The following is a 12,202-nucleotide window of genomic DNA, read 5'->3' as shown; positions in this document are numbered from 1 at the left end:
TAAATTTAGCTACTTTCCTTATATTTCAGTTAAAAGAGGATTTACAAAATATTTATCAATCCCACATTGTAGGGTTCTCTGTGCTTTGGAAGGGGTGTACGGAGTCTTCTGGAGGGAGGTCCTTCCAATCGAATCTCTGTTGTCCTCTAGGAAGCCTCTTTTTTTCTTTTAATTCATGTTCCTTTGTCAAGGGACCTCCATTAGAGTAACATAACTTGCCTTTCTCTCTGCCTACCACTCACTTCTCTACCAGAGAGAGTGAGAAAAAGACCTGGGTATGGATTGCCCAACCTCTCTGTCTCCTGTCCCTCTTCCCCCGTATTTTATCATTTCCATGTTCTACACTCCCAGGGGCAGGTTCTGCTGGACCTGTGGCTGAGCGGGTAAATCAGCCTAACTTTGGGTAAAACACTCATATGCCAGATAATAGCACTGGTATGATGAGGCTGCGTGTGGTATATCCATGTGGGAAACAAAAGAAGAGGGGCAGCTTGATGATACCATTTAGAGAAAAGTTGAAAATTGGAAGGGAGTAAGCTTGTGAGAGATCAGTGGTTGTTTGGAGTGAAATCTTTCAGCCACCTTGCTCCTTATAATGTTGATAATATCACACAAGCATGTTGATGGATGTGCAGTGGGGCCAGAGACCATCATTCCAGATGGAGCATGCCGTCTTCCTCGTTTCTCTCTTACTTGTCAGTCCAATAGAAAAGACATTTGATTCATCTAAAATATTTGCTTTAAAGAAAGCCATATTGATTTTCGGTGCCTTATGGTTCAATAAATTAAGCCAAAAATTTAGAGGAAAATTTTTCTCATGTTTTATGCCAAGATTTGAGAAATTAGAATAATAAATTTAAAATAAAATCCCAGCTGAGAAAGAAAAATATCTTGAGCTGGAGGAAAATTTAAATATGAAAGTAATTTAAAACTCGATCATTATATCATCTTAAAAAAATAAAATGAAATACAAATATAACTTCTTTCTCATTAAAAAACTCAATCATAAGATGGTGCTTTAGGGAAATTTTTATTTGTAACTGTTTGCGTGTGTAAGCATGCACACACATGGATGTACATATGCTTCTGCACATTCTAATTTGATGCTTTTACGCTTTCCATATGGATCACTGTAATATTGATTCCATCATTTAACCACAGTTTATGTTTTAAATATCAAAATATACAATATATAAAAGAAGTTCCATTTTGTGTCCCTTGTCCTTGTCAAAATAAAAATGGATTTCCCCAAAGGTGGAACTGTATGCTGTTAAAGACTTTAATAGTAAATCTAATATAAGTTAAGTGTTTCTTTTCATATCTAGAACAGTGACATAAGGTGTAATTCTTACCAAGCAAGTGAGGTTATTTTCTTGAAATGATAATTTTCAAAGAGAGAAACAGAACTAAAGTAGTATATAGTTGGATCTACTAATAACAAGTACTGAAGAGAAATGTCTCAGCCAACAATGATTATTCAGGGATTGTTTATTAAAGTTTCCTTCGAGACATCCTCTATCCAGTCCTGCTCTGTATTCCCAATTCTCTCTCCCCAATGTCCTGGCTGTCTAACTGCTAAGCAATACTGCCTTGATAAGCCTAGTTTATGTGAGGCATGGAGAACAAAAGAGAAAGCCATCTTGCTCTGTGTTTACAGTTGTTGTAAAAAAATATTTTAATATGGATGGTCTCATAAGTAAAGACCAAACATACTATGGCTTACTCCCTTTGAGTTACCTTTATTTACCATTCCCTCTGAAGTTTCAGGAAATTCTTGATCCCCACACCACCACCCATCGACTACCATGCCTTTCAAATTTATTACAAAATATTGTAAGTAATTCATCTCTTTTCATCTTTCTTGCAGTGGACTGTATGCTCTCTGAGAGTAGTGTTTTTTCCTATCTGGTTCAATACTGAACACAACTGGCACATAGTGGATAGCACAGTGAGCTGAGTGAATAAGTGAACTGAGTTTCATGGGAGCTTCCTCAGAAAAATCATTCAGAACACAATTTGCTGCTGATGTGGGCTCGAATCTGCCTAGAGGTTTTACTGTGTTTATGGATGGAAGCTTCATAAAAGAATAAACTCTCCCACTGCTCAGAGAAGAATATTTCTATTTTGCCCAAGCTATTCTACAATATTGATCCCAGCTGACTATAAAATTTTGTTTTGAAATACAGACTAATCACCTTCCTAGTATCTCCTTAAAAGACAAAAGGATGAGGCCATGTAAGAAATGCCAAGTAGCTACTAGAAAAAAGCATGAGCCACTTGTATTTCCATCTCATAATTATTTGACATAAGACATGTTGGCATCATTGTCTACTCACACCGGAATATTATTTTAATTGAAATATCAATTGTAGTTCTGACAGCATGAATGTGTTAAGGCAATAAAACAAATCAAAAACAAGGAAGACATTTTAGTGGAAAAAATAATGCTTCAATTGACTTGAAATTCTTTTCCTGTAATGATATTCTTTTTGTGATTTTGTGGTTTACTCATCCTTTCCTTTCCCACAGCAATCATTGAGTGAAACAGTGAGACGGTAAAGGGAAGTGTTTGGCTGTAGACGTCACCACTGGACAGTGAGAAATTTGTTGTGGAAAACTCACCTGGCTCATCTGGGGAGTGTGAGTTTGAAAACAAAATAATTTCCTAAGATTATTCTAAAATCACTCAGTCTGCCCTTAGGGCTCATATAGTAGTCAGTGGAAATGAAGCACAGCAAAAAGATGGGAGAACAAGCATGTGCTGCAAATTATGAGGCTGTTTTTAAAGAAAGCTTTGTGTGTCCTCATAGTAGATTAGAGATTCCTTACATCTGTGAAAAAATTAAACTGCAAACCCACTCCCCCAAACTGGGCTCTGATGATAAGGAAACGGCCCGGAGGCAATGGAAATCTTTCTTTGCTGAAGTTTTTTTTTTTTAAATCATAGAATCCCAAGTAATTTGAGTAAAATTGAAAATTAAGAAGGATGCCAAAGAGAATTCCAGGAATCCAAGAATGACGCCAGAATGTTCGTGCCCACTAAACTCTTCCCAGCGACCAAAGCAATCTTGCTGAAGTTCATCTAGAACTGGCTTCAGCTTTTTCTAGACCCAGTTCTGTAACTCTTGATTTTGCTGTTGTTGTTATTTGAAGTAGAAAAACAGTAGCTGTGTAAAATGTTAAGGGCTAGTGGAGGAACGAAGAAGTGACAGTGGATGCTCTGAGAGCAGGGAAGAAAGAAACAGAGAAAAGCAGAGAGAAGGGCTTTCAAATCACAGCAGACTGAGAATGAGAATAAACAGCCTTATGTGTGTTTCAAGCTTTTGAGGCTGTTAATGTTTTCAGCCCGCAAATAATCGACGTATGTATAATGACATAACCAGGTATTAGGAAAATACATTGGGTAAAACATGCATGTTTAAGAAGGAAGATTTTTAGAAAAAATTTAATTTTATAAAAATTTATTTTGAAAGCTTTTCATTAGAAATGGTTTGCATAAAGGCTAAAGTTTTGATGCCTGAATGGAGAGGATTTTGGCTACTTAAGGCAGCGAGTCACAGTGCGATGAGTACAAGCTTTAGAACCAGGTAGCTTTGGGGTGGATGATATCAAGTAAGTTGACACTGTGTCTCATTTTCCTCATCTGTAAAATGGGATTTATGCATGCCTACATAAAAATGGGAGTGTAATGGAGATTAAATTAATTAAGTGGTCTATTCTAAATACCTGGTACATAGCAGAAATCCAGTATGTGGTGGTTGTATTAGTGAAATGCCCGACAATGGCAAGGAAATGATGTGTTTTAAATTTCTTAGATGATTAGGCAACATTATTCAATAGGGTGCTGGAAGACCCTAGCTAAGAATCTAATCACATTCCCTACCCTGTCCAATTTTAACGCTATGGATTCCAATACCTCCAGCTCGGCAGAGAATCAATAACCTTTGGGCAGTTGACTTGCTAGGGTAACTTACACAGGCTCTTAGCTCTTTTAAAAGATGGGATGCTACATTAAATTAAGGAAAGGAAGGAATTAACATAGAATTTGTCATATACAGTTCTTTATTTTTAAAAAATAGATATGCAACTAAATCTTTGTAAGTCATTATGGTGGAAATGTAGAAATACCAAAAACAATTATTCCTTTTTATTTGGCATAATAAGTCCACACCGAACTTACATATTATGAGCTTTCCAATATTCAAGTATTTTTGATCTGCAAAAGTGACAAGTGCATATGGTTCAACCTAATTGTTACCAAAGCAAAGGTCATTGATTCACTGCCTCATTTTATCTGTGGAAATGAGACAAGAAATAAATGGATACATAGAGCTGAATATTTTGTGTTAGATATTTGTCAAATAGTTTGAATATGGAAAACTATATAAAGAAATATTTTAGGGGAGGGCGTATAGTTGTCAGTAGCATTTTCTATCTTCATGCTTAGCTACAAACCCAGCAGCTGGTTTCTTCCACTCAGGAATGATTCAGACTTGAGCCCCATGCAATTCTTCAACTTCAAAATAGGAGATTAGCTTATGCTTTCTAATTGATACTGTGTTCATTTCCAAACTTCACTGAGTCATCACTCTGCTTTCTATATTTTTGGCTTTTTGACTTTTCTGGGCCCTGAAAAATACTTCGGACCCAGGTAACTCAGTAGATTAATGGGACTTTTCTTGAATGTTATAAAAATAGCTGAGTTACTGACTTAAACATGATAAAAATTGAGCTTCTTTTCCTTCTTCTCAAATAAGCTCTTGATTTTATTTAGATTTTAAAGATTTTCTTCTGGGAACATTAACACACTTTGAGGAATTTATTAACTATAGATTTTGGTGTAGTGATGTTAGCAATTAATGAAGTAAGATTTTGCTGGCATCAGTAGAGACTAAATAGTAAGCGCCAATATTCCTCAGATTATGAAGATTTGCACCTTTCTATTTTAAGAAGCTATTTCACCTCAACAGAATATCCTGCTTCCATTGGCTAATGGTAGAAATTCAGAATCATTAGTTAAAGTAATTGTTTCATGTAGTTTGTCTTTAGAATGTTATAAGCTGTAATGGAATTACTGGGTTGAGAGCAATAAGTTGGTTGTACTTCAAATATATTCTAACCAAATACTATGCCTGTCATTCTTAATGACCACTTAAAAACTACCAAAAGGAAACTGTTGATGAATTTTAGTGCCATCAAAACAAACCATCTAGAAAAGTTTTTAAATGCCTCATATCTGTATAGTTTATACCACCTCAGAATCTGAAAAGTCATTTTGGATAGGGCCATTTAAGTATTATCCCAGTGCCCCACAGGCTTAAGGGACAAAGTGAAAGTTTGGAACACCTCTTCTAGGTTTTTAAAGCCCATGACCCACAGAGGCAGGGATAGAATGCATATCTAGAACTCATGTGTTAGACCAGCAGCTGAACATTCAGATACCTTCACTAGAGCCACCGAGGTACTCAGATGAGTGGAGATGGTAAAAGGTCTCAGGACTGGAAAAAGAGAAAGGGCTGAACTTAATGGCAAATAGCCTTGTGAAAGGACTAGCCACCATCTAGCTCCCTGGTTATTGTCCTATGGGATTGTGGTTCCAGTAAAACCAGATGCTGAGATTTTCAAATAGAGATGTGTGGAACTTTACATAATATAATCACCTATTTAAATGTTGGTAATTAATTCAAATTTTAATCCTTGTGGATCAAATAAAACACATCCGTGGGCTGTCAGGAAGCAACCTCTGGATGAGATTCTAACATCCTCTGTAGGTATATAAATGCTATTAAAAATAAAGGATGTTGACATGCTGTCCTTCATTAATATTTATGACCAATCAAAAGAAATATTTATTTAAAAAACTAGGATATTTCATTAATTAACAGATAGTAGGTGCCCACTAGGTTGCCAAAAAGTATTCATTACTAAGAATATATTTATTACTTTAGTATATAATGAATATTCATTAAAAATGAATATGAAATAAGTAGTCACTGCATTTCTCTGGTTTATAAACAGGTTAGTTGAGGAAAAAAATAGAATTTCCTCATGGGGTTGTAAATTATTGGGAATAAAATATTAAGAAAGGATCAAAGTTGAATATATGGGATGAGTCTATGAAAGCTGAAGGTAGAATAAGAAGACTTTTCAAGTTACATACAGCATCATGTACTGTTTATTATACAAATGGGGCAGAGGGTAGAAAGTATGAAGAGAAATGTGAATATTTTATTGTTCTAGATTGTGACTTTCAAATTGAAATATTATGTTTGGAAAAATTAAAATTAAAATTTTTTACAGATGTAGGTTAAGAAATAAAACATGGATAAATATACAGATGCTATGAAATAATTTGTAGTTCCCTGAAGGGTTAGAAGAGAAATTTACAGAATCATGGAGCACAATGTGTCATTTAGCTACTCCAGACAACACACAGCATCCGTTCAATTGAAAAAGCAATGGGCAAGGAGTAATGGTCCATTTCTATTTCTGGCATTTGATTGCTCCGGGACCAGAGGAACAAAGTGTCCCCTTTGGGCACTCAAGGTCACTCCATATGTTAAAAAAAGACAACGTGTTTCCTAAAGACATTTTGTGCATCAGTTTTGACATCTCTAAACCACTTGCAGAATTTTAAAAGGAAAGCTACCACAAAAACAGGGAATGCTTTTCTCTCTGTGTGATTTATAGATTTTTTATGAAGAATTGTGATGGCCAGCCACCAATCTGATGCCTATTGGAATATTCTTGTTTGCCCATCCCATCATGTTTATTTCCAAGCAATGTTCTCTTTATATGCTTTTTTTTTGTAGTTAATTTAAGTGAAAAAGCAGCTCTAGGCAGATTCATTATTTAAATGGCAGTCTCTATACTCTCATTTGGAAATTGAGGCATCCATATATGCATGGCTGCAGTTGAGAAAAAGATGAATATGTTACCTGCAACGATCGAGGGGCCCAGCTATCAAGCATGAATTAAATAAAGTTCATTTTCTTTGTATCCTTTACAAGTTTTCCTCTGCTAGCTTTGAGCGAGACGCTAACTTTATATTTTACTCATATTCTTACCTTTATTCTTTAGAAAAATATAACATAAATGAGGAGTCTGAAGATTAAATTTACAGATAAAAATATACTTACCTCTGCCTTAGAGCTTGGTGCAAAGTATGGAAAATAATACTTTTTCTATCTACTCTAATTATACATGAACCTTCAAACCAAATCCCAAATAAAGGTAAACACAAAAAAGAATCCACACCTTATGCAAAAAACCCCCATTCTCTTCTATTAGCTAAAGCCTGACTTGCAAGAAATGAGATGAGTTCATATTATTTAATGTAATCTTATTATCTAGCCTTCATGGGAATTGACCTCAGTAAATACAATGTTCTCATAGTTCCCATCAATTCCATTCCGTTGAATTATAAGAGTATTTTGAACACACATACACACGCACGCACACACACACATATGCATTCATGCACACACTCTTTTTGTTTTACTTGGAAGAGTGATATAAAAAACAGAGGCTCTAGAATATAGAACAGAGACGAAAAAAAAGATTATCTGCAAACACTTGGCTGCATTTTACACATTAGGCCCAGCACAAGTCATGTACTCTTCATGGGTATTTGCATATCAGCGATATCTTATTGGGGAAACAAACGGATTTTCGAACAAGCCTGCTCTGTGTGAAACCACCCGGCTGCTGCAGGACCGTACCTTCCGCAGGGGCTTCAGCTTGGTCTCCATGATGAAGTCGTACTTGCAGAGCTCGCAGCAGCGCGTGTCTGAGCTCTTGATCCACTGGTGGAGGCAGGCCTGGTGGACAAAGCGCAGCGTGCCCGTGCAGCGACAGGGTGTGATGAGGGGGCTCTCCTCGTCCCCTTCGCAGTGGCAGATCCTGGGGGAGGACACAGCAGCCAAGATGAGACCTCCCGGAGAACATTTCCCACCGATGGGCTTCCTGCCTCGCTCACCCGGGCAGCCTGAGCTTCAGAACCCATGAATGTCTCACTCCAGCTTGACGCTAGACCCGAATCTACAGCCCAGAGTCATTTTCTTTCATTAGACACTGCTGCATTTCCACACCGAAGCCCATCGTTACAGCACAACTACGGAGCTGCGTCCCCAGCTTAATCTATGTAGTAGCTCATTGACTGTGGCAAAAGCTTGCTCTCCTATCGAACAGTTATGACTTCTAAGTATCCTAAGGAGTGTTGGAATCTGATAACTTCATTTTTTTATTTTGACAATAATTTCATGGGGGCATGGTGTATAATTAAGTACAGGGGATATTCTACCAATGTAGAAGAATTCTGAAAAATTTAAAGTATCACCAAAGAATAAACTGAATACAGAAAATCTCGGCCTGGAAATATCACAAAGGTTTTCCTAGGAAGCTGCACACAAATTTGGGCATGATGAATGGCCTAAACTGTCAATAATCATCATTGTTTACAAGTCTCAAAAATTACTGGTTACATAAAGTTCAAGTATAGTAAATCCTATTGTTTTAAAATTTAATTACTACATCTCCCAGGAACTCAGAGTTCAGCTGTTTTACTGAATTTCCATGAATTTTAGTGTCATAGATTCACAGTCTATAAATTCATTCTCATGTTCAAATTTTAAAAAGTAATTTGTTTTCCTCATTGGATGAGATAAGCTTGTCTTACCTCAAAGTGGTGAATTCAAATCCTAGTACTTCAATAATTCTTATGATTTAACCAGTTGTTAAAGTTGATAATAAATTTAATTAGAAATATTATTTGAAATCTGTTTAGAAACAGGAATGGAACATTAAAAAATGTCTTGTATAGTTATTTTTCTGAGCTGAGTCGCAGTGGCACACTGGAAGAATGTTTAAATTGCCGCTACTGCTCTTTCCTTTTTGGTCTGTGTGCTCTATTTTCTAGAAGCAGGAGTTTTAAAGAGTAAATTTTAAAAATACATTTATCTATCTCAGCTGCCTCCCCAGGGGAAATGAAATGGCTGCTCAGCTTGTTACTGCAGCGAGATACAGGAATTGAAACCCAACCCTTTCCTAACCTCAAAATAAAGAAGTATGAAACAGTTCAGCAGTAGTTTGAATCTCTTATTAAGTACAAATAAAGTAAGCAAAAAGAAACACTAATTTTTAAAGTAGGAGTGGGAGTGGGATGAGAGTACAGGGTCCGCCTTCCCCTGGACTGAGCCAGGGAGGAACAGCACTGGTCACAGTAGAGCACAGAAGGGGACAAACTAAAAAGGATCTGAGGGCCTATTTTTAAATTTAAAAGTAAAAAACATCTCCTGCAAAGGTGTAGGTCCGAGGGATCAGGGCTTGGTATACACTGTATCACACTTGTTGCCAATAGAGTGTTGGTTGCACCACAGGGCTCAGTAGATGACTGTTGAATAAAGGAACTGTTCCTTCAAAAAACTATGACTTAGTATAGAAGCAGCCAGTGAACGCAAATCTGGGTTCCTATAGCACCTCATTTTGTTATAATGCTTATTCTTAGAGCCTTTGAAACATAACGAATTACACGACATGAGAGGTTGATATTTCTTAAGTCCTTGAAACTGTTACCTCCCTGCCTCCACACAAAGATACTCCCTCCCTTAGATCAGAAGTCAGCAAAGTGTGGCCCAATTCTTCCTGCTGCATGTTTTTGTAAATAAAGTTTTATTGAAACACACCCACACACATTGCTTTGCATTGTTTAGAGCAGTGTTAGCACTATACCTACAGAACTGAGTGTTGCTGCAGAGACCATATGGCTGCAAACACTACCATAGTTACTATCTATCCCTTTACAGAACATGTCTGCTTACCCCTGCCTTAAACACGGTGTTTATGAGTTAAAGACAATGCATGAATATTATCAACAAGAATAAAGACAAAGTTTACCCAAAAAATCACTTAAACTTCTGCAAAGAACAAAAGTTGAAGTAAAGCTTACACAGAGAAGCACGTAATAAAAGTGAAAGTCCCTCCTGGCCTGGCATTGAAGCCGCTAATCCACGAACAGTCTGCAGGGACAAGGGGCACAACTTCTCATTTGAAAAATAAAAACTGAAAGCTAATGCCATCTGATAATTCATCACTAAAAATGACTGTGTGAATGGAATACTACTCAGCCATAAGGAAAGAAGAAATACTGCCATTTGTGACAACATGGATGGACCTTGAGAATATCACGCTACTCGAAATAAGACAGAAAAAGTAAGAGCCATGTGATTTCACGCATATGGTGGGAATAAAGCTGAAAGCAACAAGTGAACAAACAAGACAAACAAACGAACAAAAACTCATAGACGCGGACAACAGGATGGTGGTTGGTTACCAGAGGGGAGGGAGGTGGGATGGTAGTAAAGGGAATCAAATATATGGTGGCGCTAGAAGATTTTACTTTGGGGGGTGGACACACAGTGCAATACACAGATGATGTATCATAGAATTGTACACTTGAAACCTATGTAATTTTATTAACCAATGTCACCCCAATCAATTTAATTTTAAAATGTCAAAAAGAAACCCATTTGTGTCAAAGGTTGCACAGTTGCCAAGATGATTCTGAAGCTCTGATTTTGTACTGATGTGGTAAAAGTAATTTATTCATAAGCAGATTTACACCATGTCCTTACTGATTACTGAGTTCTAACTGACCTGTGCAGTTTACTGATTATACAGCCCAACTTATTGTATCTTATAGACTCCTTTTAAAATTTCTGCTGAAACTGTTACCTAAAGCACCACCAGCAATATCATTTTTTCCCATAAAATTAACATTATTTCCCATAGGAAAAATCAAAAGCTTAGTTCATTTAAATTCCCATTTCATAAGATTTATTTTTACATTATTTTAGCATTTTGAACTTTTTCTAAATTATCCAAATGATGTTGGATCTCAAGAGTCTTTTAAAACCATATTGAGATTGTTCTAAATGAATTTAAAAGCTAACTATAAACTTAAAATATTTACTAGAAATAAAAAATAATCTCATATTGCCAATACAGAAAGAACTAAACAATTCTTAAATTGATACACTTCTCACAAACCACAATTGCTAAATTATAAATGAAAACATAAACATGTTTTTTCCAGCAGAATAATTGTATGGACAAAATGATTTTAATAAAATTGCCTTGTAAAATATTCATAATTTTGATGCATTTTTACCTTGTGGGATATTATAGTTTATGATGTGAGTGATTCTGTGAAATCATTGGTGATCTTCATTGATGTCATTATTTTTGGCATTTTAGTGTATGAAGTGGCTGCTTACAGTTTAATCAGCATAAGTTGAGATTTTCACATTTTATGATGTAAAGAAATTTCTACTTCCATATAATTTCCAGCTGTCTGTGAAGAGCAGACCACCAAATACTATTTTGAAAATTGTGTGTGTCTGTGTATGTGTGTACACACTTAAAGTTCCTTCCTTAATGTTTAACTTTTAAGAAAAGTAGGCTTTTTTTGTAGGAGGGCCTTATGTATCTTAAAATCACCCCCACTGCTCCCCACCCCTTCCCTTACCAAGGTTTCTTGGTTCTAGTATAATAATAATAATTTATTTCTGCATATGTTTTTAATAAAATAATTCAATAGTAAAAAACTATATTTACGAAGGCCATAGTGATTATGTAACTCTGAGATTTTTTTTTTCCCCATTCATTCTTTTGTCATTTCATTCACTCACATTTTCTTAGTTCTTGCTATATGAAAAGAAAATCTGACAATAGCATGAGCATGGAGGGTAAATTGAAAGGGAGAGAAAAGAAGCTGCAGGAAGGTACCCCATTCGGGCAACTATTCCAATCATGTAGGTATTAAGAATCTGGAACACTGTGGTGACATTGGGGAGGAGTTGGGACACTCTCAGCCTGCAGAGTGTGCAGAGATCTTGAGGCCCTTGCTTGGTTTCCAGAATCAGCTGTGGCAGCATGCACATTTACAATATGTGACACCTGAAGACGGGTCACCCATCTGTAATCTTCAGACAGCATCTCCTGTGCAGGCCCGTCAACTCTCTTTTCCCATATCCTATGCCATATTTCCTTTTCTCTTTTGGAAAATCTTCCTGATCCCCTTACTTCCCTACCTACATTTTTCTCCATACTTCTCTCCAACTAAATAATTTTTAAGCACAGTAATTATGGATGCTGCTATTTTTGTAATGGTTTAATTTGGATGTTTTTCTTTACTCAAAACTAA

At 36.3% G+C, this 12,202-nt stretch overlaps 1 protein-coding gene across 1 annotated transcript in view; it reads right to left on the bottom strand.

Moving 5' to 3' along the window:
• The window catches only part of MARCHF1 (membrane associated ring-CH-type finger 1), a 548,248-nt gene that overhangs the window by 37,376 nt on the left and 498,670 nt on the right, over nt 1-12,202 (bottom strand). Inside the window, 1 exon segment of the mRNA XM_081136454.1 lies at nt 7,722-7,902. Within this exon segment, the coding sequence (XP_080992580.1) occupies nt 7,722-7,902 (181 nt within the window).

This window comes from Miniopterus schreibersii, assembly GCF_964146895.1.
Source record: "Miniopterus schreibersii genome assembly, chromosome: 4".
In the NCBI taxonomy this organism is placed as follows: domain Eukaryota; kingdom Metazoa; phylum Chordata; class Mammalia; order Chiroptera; family Miniopteridae; genus Miniopterus; species Miniopterus schreibersii.
This window is presented reverse-complemented; position numbering and strand designations above follow the sequence as displayed.